General features: G+C 37.8%; 1 protein-coding gene across 19 annotated transcripts in view; it reads left to right on the top strand.

Annotated features, from left to right (window-relative positions):
• The window catches only part of NCKAP5 (NCK associated protein 5), a 1,102,730-nt gene that overhangs the window by 536,998 nt on the left and 550,563 nt on the right, over positions 1 to 15,169 (top strand). For all 19 annotated transcript variants that reach the window (XR_014246257.1, XM_082397785.1, XM_082397783.1 and 16 more), the window contains one exon: positions 9,421 to 9,484. Coding sequence is in view for 18 of the 19 variants with exons in the window: in XM_082397785.1 (XP_082253911.1) it covers positions 9,421 to 9,484 (64 nt within the window). In the remaining variant the exon portion in view is untranslated. The remainder of the gene's footprint in view (positions 1 to 9,420; positions 9,485 to 15,169) is intronic.

The raw sequence follows: 15,169 nt of genomic DNA on the forward strand, positions 1-15,169 counted from the left end.
CCTCTCTCTCCCGCAGTCAGTGTGTGTGAGTGCTGTCCTGAGTCCCGCTGCCTTAGTGTTTGCTGACCCAAATCGTTTAATGTCACCAATTTAGAACCACTCTCAACTTCCTGACTTTTATGCACTGTGGATGTTAATTGATTCCTCTAAAGTATGGAATAAGAGGGTGATTTTTGGTATTTATAAGTGTTGGGGCCAACACTGACATTATGCGTTGGAAAAAGTTGTATGCAGGTTTCTTTCATCTGGGTTGTAGCTCCCAAACTTTCTCTAAATCTGTTCTTGCCCTGAATATCTGAGTGGATGAGTAATTAAATGATCTGCTTTGGAAAGGCTAATTAATTTAACCATTACTCAGGGACTGTTGCCCCCAATCTCCCCATCTGCCCACTCCACAGGCGCACCTGGCACTCGACATTGTCCTGCCTCTGTGGCCGGCACCTCCCCAGGGTGCCTGTGTAGGCGGAGAATGGTTCTAGGCCTCCGGGGAGAGCAGACCTGCTCTCTTCACACACACACCAGGTCGCCACCATGCTCTTATTCTTGGGGCCCACTCAGAAATGGGGAAGGCTGATGATTTATTGAAACTTTTCTCTAAGATTTTGGAGTGTGACTCTCTGCCCCAAGGTGTAAATGAGAGTAATCATTTAATCTCATTTCCTCTTGGGCATTTGGTGAGATCTTTGTAGGGAAAAAATATGGGGAGGGGGTGGTGTTAATTGAAACAGAACGTGTGCCTGAGCATAGGTTTATATTAGGAATTTCATTCGTATTTTTCTTCTACTCGGCTGGAGATGTAGGTTCATAGGACTTGGAATTCAGTGTGTCCTTGAAAAGTTAGATCGGTGGTTTTCCCATTGATTGCTATTGAAAGGGTCAAGGATGTTTCATCCTTGGACACCCCCATTATTTCTTGCATTATTGTGTTACCGACCAGGGTTCTTGCCTCCTTAGTCAATAGAAATTGATCGGAGGCCAGACAAGAAATGCAGGCAAGGCTTCATTGGGGCCCCTGCTGCAGCAGCGGGGAGCGAGAAGAAGCAACAGGTTCCCTTGCTCACTCGTTCCCCAAGGCGGGCCGAGCTGGATCCTAATATGGGGTGAAGGTAGGGGTGTGTCCAGGGGTCGGGCCGGAGGGGGGCTTAGGTGGTCTGCCCACCCCTTTGGTGGTACTGTGTGCAGGGGGCATGCCCAGTACCCTGCTTTTGCTCCCTGCTCTTCAGAAGTGGCAGTTGGGTTTTTTGATCTCTTTGTATCTTGTTGTCCATAATTTGCCTTGTCTGCGCATGCACACATTTTTAGTCCCTTATAGTTTCTTTGTATTTTTTTGCTGGACAAGATGTTTGTCCAGGTGCCAGCGTTGTAACAAAGGGTCCCAGGTCCCAGCCTGTTTCAATTGATGATTCCTTCTCTAGCAGTAGAGGCAGTGGTTAATGGGTGATGATAAATACAGAGGCACAAGTTCTAGCAAATGAGATTTTAACTAAATAAGTATTCATCACTATTTTGCAGATTTGGAAAAACATGCATGGTTGTACTTAAATTTAACAGCTAAGGCACAGTGGGCATGTTTCCCAGCCTACTTGAGCCTCAGTTTCCCCATGGAAGATAGGAGTCACTGTACATCAGCAGCGCTCAGACTGTGGACCGGGGGCTCCAGGGGCCCTATGACTTTTTCAAGAATTCAGAGGTCAAAACTGTTTTTCTAAGAGTACTAAGATGTTATTTGTCTTTTTCACTCTCATGGGCATGCAGTGGTTTGCCAGAGGCTTTTCAACATGTTAACATTGCAACATCCTGAGTACAGAAGTAGATATGGGAATCCAGATGTCGTTTTTGTTAGCCAGACATTAAAGACATTAGCAAAACTATAAAACACTGCCATTCTTTTTACTAATTTTTGTTTTGGAATCTATAGTTGTATTTCATTATTATATGTTGTTTACCTGTAATGGAATTATTATTGTTATTTCAAATAAATTAATATATATAGTATTTGTATTTTACTATATGTAAATATATGTAAATTAATATATATTTAGAGTCTTGGTTTTCATTTTGAATACCGTAAACATTGACAGATACAGCCCACATAAACAAAAGCTCTTTGGAGTCCTCAAAGATTTTTTTTCAGAGTGTAAAAAGGTTCTGAAAAAGTTTGAGAAGCATTGCTGTGTGTCCTGGAGATGATAATAATACCTACCTCATGGGATTGTTGGAAGTTTAAATATTTCACGTATCTAGAACTGTGCTTGCCATACTAACTGTTCAATAAATATTAACCATTACTCTTATCTTTTAAAATTGTGATATGATGTATTGGAATGGAAAAGGCTGAAGAAGTCGGTCGAGTGTCTCTGAAAAGTGACCTGGATAAAACCATGACCCAAAGGGGCAGCACTTGGAATTGAACTGAAGTCCAATACCATCACCTGCCAAACTTAAGGAATTTAGGGAATAGTGCAACCAAGACCTATAATAGAGATTCTCTATAATTAAAAGACTTGTGGAAACAGACCTGTTTTTCTATATGACTTGTTGCTAAAAAGCATGAAATTTGAAAAATAACTTTCTTAGAAATAGGAGAATGCACCTTCCCATTTAAAGGCAGTTTAATCTCTATTTTTTGATAAAATCATTACCTAACATTTATTTTAAAAGCTAGCTTTGAATCCAACTTTGAATACCCAGCACTCATGTTATGCTTAGTGCATCTTATGACACAGGTGTGCCTCGGTATGCTTTCTGTCTGTTAGACCCTAAGCTCTCTGAATTTAGAACCTTCTTATTTATCTTTATTTCCCAGTGCCTAGTACTGGGCCAGGCCTCGCATAAACTCATTAAACTCACTTTAAGTTTTTGCTGAATGAATTAGAATTTCCATCGTCATTGGATTACTGTATATAATCAGCAGAATATTCCAAATAAATTAAAATAGAGATAGATGTATATATTATATAATACATAAAAATAACTGAGTTTTAAATACTTTAGAATATAGGCGCTTAACCTAACAACCAAAACTAACATGAAGGTCCAGTTTGGGGGGATATTAGAAGATTCTTTAATATCCCGATCTCTTTCCCACAGTAAAGGAAATTGACTTTGGGTTTGTAAGGTGCCCCATAATGTTTTTTTTTTTTTCTTTTTAAATACATATGTGAGCATGCTTAGTTGTTATGCTTTATTTTTCCAGGAGAGTCAAGTAGAAATTGTACAGATTAGCTGGCAATTTGATGAAAACGCACAGAGTATTTACTGCACTGACAGCTTGCTGGATGTGCATTTCGATCTGCACCCTTCAAATGCATTGTGTGTATAGAGCAGTCTGGGGTGATGAGACTCACAATGAGTAGAAGTAATTCTCCGCACTCACCCTGAGCGCCAGTGCGGCCCTTCCTCCAGGGCAGCCTCACGGGGGTCCCATCTGCCTCGTGGAGAGTAGGGCTGCACCGTGGCGTCATCCTTACCCATTCAGGACGGGTGCAGGGCTTCCTTGAAAATGGCAACAGAACACTGATTTGTCTCCAGACAGGCCTGCCTTCCCCACTCCCGCAACAGATGGCTGTTCGGTGCCCAGAAGTCGGACGTCTCCACACATCACAAACTGAATACAGTCCCCCTTCGAAAGCTGCTTACCCCTTGGGGAGCATTTTTCTAAACATCCAAACCTTGCAGGTCTTTTCTGGCTTTTACAAATGCCAGCATCCTGTTGGTATCACTATAGGCAATCTTTCCATGGGCTTAACGTGCACATGTATCTGTGGTATTCTGAAGATCCATGGTTCGCGTAAATAACTGTGTTGTTGTTTATTATGATATTTAGTTGAGATTGTCTGCGGCTGCACTGAAGGATTTAGAAACCTGGGACTAATTCGCCATTTGTGCGTAAAATTGAATAAAAATGTAGCTCTGTTTCATCCTTCTTGGAGGGAAAGATTCTCTTTGCATTTAACTGAAAGAGAAGTAACTGTTGTCACCACTTTTGTTTTGTTGTGTGTTTATTCTTTATATCCTTCTTTTATCCCTGTTCTGTAAGTAAGGGTCCACAGCTCTTGATAAAATATCTCTGGGCATTTGTTTTGCTCTCATAAAGTCAATACCCCCTTCGTAATGAGCTACTGGCTTTGCTACAAACACAAAACAAAACAGAGACGTATTGCAAAAGCACAGTTGTCAGTTTTTAGCAGATGAGCGAAGACCTTCAAATAGGAACACAAGTATTTGGGAGTGTGTTTAATTTGCCTTGGGTAGCATGCAAGGCAAGGATTCCTTATTTTTTACACAAAGCTGTTTTTAAGAACCCCGAATTTGCATAAAAAAGATGATGGTCCTAGTTGGTTTCACACGTATATTGGGACCATGGGGGTGTGAAGATATGGTTTGCCAAGGGACTACTAAACCCAAGGGCAGATGAGATTACTGTAAAAAAAAAAAAAAAAAAAAAAAAAAAAGACCCATTTATTTTTAATACTTTAAGTTCATAATTTGAGCCCAGAAATATTAACATCTAGAAATCCTAAGAATTTGATCATAGATAATTTCACCCATTCAACAACTCCATTACTTCCTTAATTTTAATAAAGAATGACAATTCTTCTTTCATACACAAAAAAATACAATCCCTACTAAGAAAAACTCCTGCTGGCATAAACTGCACACACATGGAATACCAAAAACTTGAAAGATTTGGGAGATACAAAGTATAGAACCTCAAGAAAGAACCTTTTTGGTGTGTTTTAGCCTTGAAACCCTCTTTTCAAAGGAAATATGTTTCAGAGGCCTACTACATAAAATAGCTCCTAGTACGTAAAATTGGGGTACCCTTCCTGTAGTGGAACTTAACTGGCACTGGTCTTGCCCACCCACCCTGTAGAAAACCCTGGGCTGTTATTCGGAACCCTTAGAAGTCTTTGCTCCATGACATTATATATGTTGCATTTCCTGAATAAATGATTTAGAGCAATTACAGAGCATGGACCCAAAGAGGCATTTGTATTTGTTGGTCATGCAAATTGTCCTTCACCACCAGGCTGCTTTGAATGAGAGTAGATCCCATAAAGTCGACTAAAGCGATTTTCCAATTTGTAAATTAGGATGACCAGAGAGCAGGGTTAGGGTTGGGGATTATCTTTCCCGTGACCCAGACTACTCTGAGATTCTCCACGTTTGTGTCACACATTTCCACATGGCTGTTTGAAGTCGGGCACGTCTCTGCTCACGTGGCGGTAGGTCAAAAGTAAAGTTGACGTTTCTAGTTTTACGTATTTTACTCTCTGTTTCACCAAATCAAGTGGCTAATGTGCTACCACTTCTGAGATGTTGGTTTTCTATGTTGGTTCATTCATACTTTATTGAAGGCCAAAAAATAAAATGTGTGGGCAGACTACAGAATTTTATGATTTATTAATAATTTCCTTCTTAAAAACTATGTAATGGCTAAAACCATTGGAGTTTTCTTTCAAATTGAACTGAATAAGATTTGACAAGCACCTATACCGTGTGATATTTCCTAATAGTGTGGTAAAGGAAATCTATTTTAAGGATAAAATAATGATGTTCCTAACCTTTACTCTGTATTAGGATTATTTTTATCATTTAGTAGGATGATAGTGATACGATAGACTCTTGTTCTGTTTCTAGAAATGTCTTCTTTGTGCTAAACTGCTCGTCTAAAAAATTAGTAGCCTATTGGTATATATATTAAATCTTTCTCTGAAGATTCAGCGATCAGAAATGATGATTCCAGGAAATTTTCCAGAACGTTCTTCCATTTCTAGTTCTGTATCTATCTTCGGGGCGAAGTTCTCAAAGTGTGGGCCTGGGACACTGGGTGCTTCCAAGACCCTTTTAAGAGATCCACAACGTCAAAACTATTTTCATAAGCTAGTATTTGCCTTTTTTTACTCACATTCTTTCGTGAGTATGTAGTGGAGTTTTCTAGAAGCTATATGATGTGCTCTCACAACAAGTTGAATGCGGAAGCAGATATGAGAATCCAGCTATCTTCTGTTAAGCCAGATGTTAAAGATATATTTGCAAAATTTTAAAGCAGTGTCACTCTTCTTATGAAATTTATTCTTGTTTTGGAATATAATATTTTTCATAAAAATGTTTTACTTATGTTACCATGGGTTTATTAATTTTTAATGAATTTATAGGTAAATATTTTTTAAAACTACCTGTTTTCATTTATATATGGTAAATATTTATGAACGTAACCTACTTGAACAGAAAGTCTTTTGGTCAACCTCAGTAGCTATAACCCATGTAAACGAGCTCTTTTGGGTCGTCAATAACTTTTCAGAATGCAAAGGGGTCCTGTGGCCCAAATATATGAGAACTGCTGTACTATTATCCCCTCATTCAATGTTCTTATATAGGAATTTACTTTGTTGATGCTTACTCAGATATTTACCTGGTAGTCCATGGAAGCTGTGCTTATCATAATTTAAAATGTGTATAAAAAGCTTTTGTGGCCAAGTAGGACCAGAAGGTGCCCTGTGGGAATCATTGTGTATGCGTGTGTGTGTGTGTTGTGTACTCATAAATGCAAATTGGTAGTTATTAGCAATTCTATTATGCTAGGCAAATTGGTATTAGAGTCTGTGTCTGATTCCTCACTCAGCAAATCTCAAACATTTATTTTGTTTCTACTAAATGGCCCTTAGTAGGTGTTATAGAGATGGACTAAATGTGATCTCAGCATTCAGGGCCACAGCTGGTACAGTGCTACACCACAGCTACACCACAACTGACCACGTGCAAAAATGCATCAATCAGCAATTTTGGCTGCCACCCTTGTGGTGAAGGAGGAACTTATGGACTTGTTTAGAGGAAAATATATACGAAATAAACAGTCAAGGAAAATATAAGACAATGTGGATTAGAGTTTAGACTAGAAGGTAAATGTCTCCGTATTCAGTATACAGAGAAAACAATGAGTTCAGGTATTGTTGTATTAACTTAATTATCATCCTTAGTACCAGAGTAGCTTCTGGGTTCTCTTTATTTAGTTTCATGGAGTTATACATCCCAGTGAGAAATAATTTCTAGATTATTTTGGTAAAAATTTTGACAGTGTAATAGTAAACCTTTCAATCCATGAATGTGTGTGTGTGTGTGTGTGTGTGTGTGTGTGTTTACGTGTATGTATAAAATCTCCTTTAATTGTTCTAAGCAGTGTTTTGTGGTTCCTATGTAGCAGTTTAAGTCTTTTATTACATTTATTCCCTAAGTATTTTATGTTATTACAGATTCTTTAAACTTAATTTTCCAATTGTGTGATACTAATGCATAAAAACATAATTGATTTTTGTATACTGACTTTTATCCTGTGACTTTGCTAAATTATTAGTTGTATTGTTGTTTTGTAAATTCCTTAGGATTTTCTGGTTAGAAAATTATGTCATCTGTAAATATGAACAATTTTACCTCTTTCTTTTTGTTATTTGTGTCTTTAATTTCTTTTTCTCACCTTATCAAACTAGGTAGGAGTTATGCCGCCTTTGAACTTTCACAAATGAGATCATAAAATATATGCTCTTCTGCATTTGCTTATTTCACTCAACGGTATTGTTGTGATGAGGTCTTGATTATTCCTTCTCAGTAGTTTATGGTATTTCAATGTATAACTATGTTCAGGTTTATCCATTCTACTGTTAATGGGTGTGTGCATTTTCAGTTTAAGGTTATTACAAGTAGTCCTCCTATAAACATTCTAGTACATGCCTTTCAATGAACATATATATAAGTTTCTGTTGAGTTTATACTTCAGAGTGGACTTACTGAGTCATAGAATATAAAGTGTGTTCTTCTCTATTTTTTTTGTCCTCATGAGTATTTACCATGTGTTTAATTTTCATATTAAGCCAGAAGTCTGTCACATTCTTTCTTCCCTCTGTCTTTTCATCTGCTCATCGGGACTTGTGTCAGAGAACACGTGTAGGCTCTGTGCCTTGCTTACCTCAAAAAGAGGCACGTGACCCCATCTCTCTCTGGCTTCTTCCTTCTTACCTTTTTGCCCCTCTCATAGGGTATAAGCACAGGTCCTGCTCTAGGCTCCCAAAACTTGTATCCCCCAAAAGTCTCCTGATTCTAATTTTCCTCCTTCTAGTCTGTGTCTTTAGGTGTTTATTCAGAGAGAGAACTATTCCTACTAAAAAGCTACTCCACTTTAACCAAACTAAAATATTGGGCTGGCCAAAAAGTTCGTTCGGGTTTTGTGTAGCATCTTACTGAAAAACCCAAACGAACTTTTTGGCCAACCCAATACATGCCTTCTTGATAGTCTTGGGCATTTCAAAGACACAAGCAGTTAGAAGGGGAGAAATCCTCTCCCTCCTCTGGGATTCAGGTTGCTTCCTCTCTGTTTACATGTAGCTGAATCCTGTGTAGAGGGAGGGCTGAGGGATGAAATAGCTTCACACCTCGGTAGCAGTAGAGGATTTCAGGGAAAATTCTTGCTAGAACTAAGATTTGAGAATTACTGGAAGAGTTCACTTATCCCTACTTCGTCTCTCAACTATTTTAAGAATAATTGAAAAGCTGGCCAAAATGAAGATATCTGTCACTTTACAAAAGTAGTCTTAAAATTTTGGTGAATATTAGATTTTTTTGTAAGTGAAATCAGAATTGCAATTATAAAGGACACAAAATGAACCCTGTTGTGAACGGAAGAATACTTAAATAATCTGACTTTCAATTCCATATTTTCATATTTCCTAGACCATGCAAAATGACATGCAGAATTTTTATTTAGGTTTTGAACTAAGGAGAACCTAAAGTTTGATTGTAATATTACTACTTACCAGCTGGGGGCTCCATATGTTATTTAGCCTCTCTTAGCCTCAGTTTCCACATCTATGAAATGGGGATAATAAAACCTATTATAGGGTTGTTTTCAGGCTCATATGAGAGAGGTAAAATGCTCAGCCCCATGCCTGTTATGTAGCAAGCCTGCAAAGGATTTTCTATTTTTATTTCGAGAATGGTACAGAGTTACATTTTGTTTGCTTTATTAAATTCAGTATCAGCACAGGGCAACAAAATAAATAAGAATAATGAAAACTATTTATGAGCAAAATTGATACAGAAAGAACAACTGAAACATTTTAGCTGTGGAAAATTTATTTACAAATGATATATGTTAATGAACTTAAAGGGAAGCTTTGAGTTGGCATTGAGCATTCATTTGGCTATTATAAAATCCAAGGCAAAAGATCTCTTTCATGACACGCAGTGAAAACAATGCACTCATGACCAATCACTTTAAATATTTATAGAAAGTTTAGTGGAGGAAGTGAGCTAAACCAAGGAAGGGATTCCTCTGGAGACCTTAGAAGAATGTTTTGAAGCCAGGCCAGTGTACCTCTGCCTTGAGAAGGATGGTCAACTAATCATGTGCTTTTGCTTCTCCAGGGAGAAGTTGGCTGTGGCCCGACTGCAGAGAGAAGTTGCCCAAAGAAGAAGTGAGGGGGCCATGGTAAGTCCCAGCTGGTCTGTCCTGATTCCCAACCTCCCTTCTGAAGTCTCTGACTTGAAAGGCATTTTTGTCTCGTTAAGGATTTCAAAGGAAAATATTTGCTTGTAGCAAACTGAATGCTGTATTGGTAAATAATATGTTTATAATGCAGTTTAAACAGATCTGCCATTTGCTGAGAGAGCGGGCAATATTAATTGGGAAAAAGAACTCTTTGAGCTTTAAGGAGGATGTTCAAATGTTCAAAGGGTTGTACGGCTTTATTTCCTGAAGGTCTACTGGATGCCCAGGCTTCCAGCTGTGAGCACAATGTCCGTAAAGGAGCGATCTCAGATTTTTCAGATAAGGACAGTGTAACTTAATTCAAGCCTCTCAGTTCTTCGAACCTGAAAAATAAACAGCCTAAAAGAACACTCAGCTGTTTGCTAATGTAATTGTCTTTTATCGTCTTCCTTCTCTCCACTCTTTGTGGTGTAATCTCCCTGTCCATTTCAGTGTGTGCCATTTAGGAAACTGATGTTTCCTTGTGTTTAGAATTGTACTGAAAATCAATATGGTTGTTCTGACCTGTATGTAGCAACTTCATTTTGTAGACTTTCTTTGCCAAAGTATCTGCCTGTGTGCCCCTCTAGTATCAGAGATGGCTGTCGGGGGACCTGGGGAATGGACTTGTGTGGGTTAACTGCTGCTGCTATCTCTGAGAAAAAAATATGACATCAGATTTTTTCCCCCACGTATAACAAAACAATGGCACGCGTGCAACTTTACAGCGAATGCTTTTTTGAAAAGAGAAGCCACATATTTTCAGACCCTGAAAGCTGCTTCCATTTGATTTCATGAGAGTTAATTGACAATTCATCTGCTGAAAAGTGTAAGAAATTTGTAAAATAAGCTGGCCTTGAACTTCTCTCAAGAGGGAAGGCAGAGGGCTGGAACAAGAGGTTGAATGTTGAGTGGATTCTGGAAGGTTCCGTGGCCCTTGAGCATGCTAAAATACTTGGTGATCATGTTGTTTGCTCTGCTAGTGATCTTAAGGCAAAGAGAATCTTGACTGTTCCAACAATACGATGAAGCTGCTAGCAAGCGTCTTTGAGCAATGACATGGGAATAAGTTGAAGAAAATGAAGGTTTAGTTAAATGGTGAACTGAAAATGTTCAATCTGGACTTCTACTGCATTGCAAAATGTTTCTGAGCTAGGCCATTCTGTAATGTTTCCATCTTTGTTCAGGCTAGCTAGCTCCTGTTCAACACTTCATCAGCTATGTTCAAAGTGAAGGTGAAGAAGTGACAGCTTTTCTAGGTCTGTTTATTCATCCTTAAAATGAGGAAGTTGGGATTGTATGATTTGCAGCCCTGCGAATGAGCGTTTGTTCATGTAAAGTTTTTATAATGGGAAGATTTTTCTGGTAATAACTAAATGTTATTTAAGTTCATAAGAACAGGCCCCTAAAGAATGTATCTTTCTGATTCTGACATTGAATGAGCCTGAGTTGAAATCATCTCAGACAGATAACTGTCGAGTTTTTCATGAAACGAAACCCCCTTTAAAAACATTATAGAAGTTATTGTTCAGTGTAGAAAATACCCAGAAAACACCGGCAAACACAAAGTGACTCTGGTTGCTCAAAAACCAGCTTTGGAAAAGTTACCAGTGTTTTGTTACTCATCTTTAAATAATGTTAATGAAAAATCACATTTATGTATTGACTGATTTAACAAGTAAGTTGTGGAGCACCTAACCCTAACCCTACCCAGCACTATTCTAGGCATTGGGGAAGCATCAGTGGAAAAAACAGGCAAACATCTGAGAGCTTACATTCTAGTCATTGGGGAGACAGGTGTTTGATGGAATTACCGTCAGATGGTGGAGGCAGCTATGAGAAAATAAGATCAGGGTAGGGGAAAGTGGGATGGTAGGGGATCAATATGAGTGTTCTTAGTAGTAAATCACTGAAAAGTTAGTATTAGAGGGACGTTGAGGAGGAGAAGGAGTGAACCATGATGATAGTTCCAGCAGGGGTTAGCATTCCTGGCGGGGTGGTGAGCAAGTTCAAAGGCCTGGATTGCCTGAGGAACAGCATGGAGAAACAGGATGGCTGGAGGGCATGAGGGAGAGGATGAACAGTAGAAGATAATTCACAGAAGTGATGGGGGCAGAGGGGTATGTTATCAAGGTCCCCAGAGATCTCTGGCTCATGCTCTGAGTGACAGGATCCATTGGAAGGCTTTGAGTGAGTGCCCTGATGCCATCTGATTTACTACTATTCATACGACTGTTTCCCCCAATTCCATAATTGATCACATCTCAATTCTTTAGAGACAACTAAGCCCTGATTTTTATTTATGTTCTTTATTTTGCTTTTTTCTCCCTCTTTCTCGGTATTTTTTCCCCTCTTTCCTTACCTAGTCATTCCCCACCCCGAATTTTCAACTTAATTGTATGCTTCAGCTTTTTTGCTCCTAGGATTCATTTATTTCTGAAGGCCTGATTCTTTCAGTATCTGACAGCTCCTAAAATCAGGCAGTTCTATTAAGCCTCTAAATTTAATTCTTGCTGTTATGAGCCCAGAACTTTTCTTACGTTTTTAGCAGAAATGGAAAGCAGTTCATCACAACCAGATCACCTTATGCTTTTAAAGAATAATATTTACAGTATGCTGTGTTTTATCCACATGAAAGGAAAAATGGTATGTATGGAAAAAGTTATATAAGTATTTTCAAAATGCTATATAATTGAAGCAGATAATTATTTTAACAATCATCAGTGAACCTGTTATAATCAAAGTCTTTAATGCAAAACATGGCCTTTTAAAAATTTGACTATGCAATAAATCTTTCTACTTATAAGTTTTTAAGGTAGTACCCAAAGGCATCATTTTTGAGAGATTCCTTTTATTTTTTTTTAACACACTGTTTATTTTGGAACAATTTTAGACTTCCATGAAGTCGCACACCTGCATACTCTTTAACCAGTTTTCTAGTGTTAATACTTACGTAACTATGGTGTAATTATAGAAACTGAGAAATTAACATTGGCACAAAACTATTAACTAAGTTCCAGATTTTTTTGGAATTTCACCAGTTTTTGCAATAATGTCCCCTTTCTGATTTAGGATTCAGTTCAGGGTACTGCATTGCATGTAGAAAGATTTCTCTTTGCTGGCTGATTGACACGTGTGGGAATAAAAAAGAATATGGATTTGAGAATGAGGCAAGTCTGGATTCAAAGTCCAGCTCCATCATTAGTTAGCTATATGACCTTGGACACATTCCTTTATGGGTTTTTAACAATTCTGCCTGTGCTTTTGTTCTGTTAACTCAGGTCTTTACTTGGGAGAGCTATCTTTGAGTATATTATGTTTCCTATTTGTTTCTTTGTTCTTTATTTGTTCTTCCACGAAATAACTATTGCCATTGTTTTCATACTTACCTTTCATTATTTTTCACAAACTGCTATAAGATCATGTTTCTCTTTATTCTGGGAGATTGTATTTCAGCTTGTGTTCTCTATCACTGGCTCAATTTACTGCAAGATCTTTTCTGTCCGTAAGACTTTGATGTCATCTTAAACTTTGTTATATGTAAAAAAGGCCCCTTCTACCCCAAGAGTATATTCATTCCCAGTATCTTGTAGAATGCATATAGTTTTTATTTTTCTATATGTAAATCTTTGCATATTCTAGGTGGAATTACATTGGTGTGAGGTAGGGATCAAAATGAGTGTTTGCCCAAATTAACTGTTCAATAAATGGTGTTGGGAAATTAACTAGTATCTAACCTTTACTGTCGCATTTACCATCTTCCAAATTCAATCCCTATCAAGCCGCCTCAATTACTGGATGGCTTATTCTTTTCTATTAACCTTATTTAGTCTATTCTTACAATAGCCTAAATTGTTTTAATTACTAGAAATTTGTCTATTTAATATTTTATAGGCTGAATTCTTTCTGATTATTCTTTTTTATCCAAACTTAAAAAGATAATTTTATTTATTGAATAGCAATCAGGGTTCATGAGTTAAAAATATGTATTTGGATTTTTTTAAAAAAAGTATTTTTATATGTATTTATGACACAGGAGTATCTCAGAGACTATTTCAAAATGACATGAAAAATGGCTTAATATGTTTATTTTTTTTACATTAGTATTAAAATTTTTTTAAAGAATGTCACTTCTACCACTGTTTGTCTTTGTTTTTTATTAGTATCTCAAGAACACTAATATTCTACCAAACATAATTTTTTAAATGTTTGGTTTAGTTATGCAAAGTTAACAACACTGTGTGGTTCCTTGTCATCCCATTCTGTTTGGGAAAAAGAAAAATATCCATTTTTGATTACTCATCTCAAGACACTAAGGAAGCATAGTATCCCCATTTAACCTGTTGCAGGATTCCCTTTTTTCCTACATCTGGATATTCAGACACTGGCTGGGTGTTACCATACTGTACCATCAGTTAAATTCAAAACCATATCCTCTTGTTTTTTTGCACAAGAACATCCAAGGAATAACTGTCAAAGATTAGGATATTTGACAGTTGTATCAGGAATTTGAGAAAAAGCAGAGAAGAGTTGGAGGAAGTAGGGAGATCAGAATCCTTGGACCCTCTGTGACATCCTTGCTGGAGGATGGGGCAAACTTAGGTCAGCAGAATCCCTCGCCAGATCTTATTCATTCAGTGCCACAGTATGAACAGCCAGCTGTGGTGATATCTGGAGTTAGCTGGATTCACTGATACAAAAACACATTAAACAAACTTCATGCCTGTGGACCCGCAGTTTCTAGTGGGTCTCTGTTTAACTGCAGGGTTCTCTTCTTCAAATATCTGCATAGTGTTTGAGAGCTTTAGTCCTAGTCTTATTTTTAACTTGTTGGTTCCCTGCCCTGTGCAGCATGTGAGTTTATTTTCCCTCTTAGTCATTTGTAGAAAGCAAAAGTCACAGTGTTAAATAATTGTTATTTAAACAAGAAGAGATAATTTCTTTTAATTTAAGAGACGCATGTAGAAATAGGAACACTGCAAACAACCCAGGTGATATTGCCTTGGTGAGTTTTCAGGATTTTGCCCAGTGTGCCCTTCCTCTTGGCATTGCTGCACAGCTGTGTGGACAGCTGTATTGTCTGGCTTCTGGTAGACAAGAGGGCAGCCAAGAAGGGAGATTCAGAGTTTGGAAACCCAGAAGTAAGGGGGCCTGAAGCTGTAGTACCTAAACATGTCAATTCCTACTGCTAGATTTCTTGGGGACAGGTGTTTAGTTTTGTTTCACAGCAGCGCAGTGGGTGATACAACTGATTTTCTAACTGCTAGTAGTCAAAGAAGGGGGATTAGGATTACAGGGTGAACTAACCTATTTTTCTGTTTCTTTTTCTTTTTTTTTTTTTTGAGATGAAATTGACATATATCATTATATTAATTTGAGGTATACAACATAATGGTTCAATATATGTATACAGGTTTCCCCTGCTATCTGAAAGGAGAACATTCCTATGAAACCTTTGGTAAGCTGAAATGGTGTAAAGCGAGACACAATTACCTTTTTTTGTAATAGTAAAAATAAGCTTTGGATTTCTTTTGGTTAGTGAAAAAAAGTAAAAATGTAGGTCTTTCATAAAAGTGAAGTCGTGCAAAGCAAACTTTTAAAAAGCGGGGGCTACCTGTATTTTGCGAAATGATCACCACAGTAGGT

This window comes from Balaenoptera borealis, assembly GCF_965194805.1.
Source record: "Balaenoptera borealis genome assembly, chromosome: 6".
Classification (NCBI taxonomy): domain Eukaryota; kingdom Metazoa; phylum Chordata; class Mammalia; order Artiodactyla; family Balaenopteridae; genus Balaenoptera; species Balaenoptera borealis.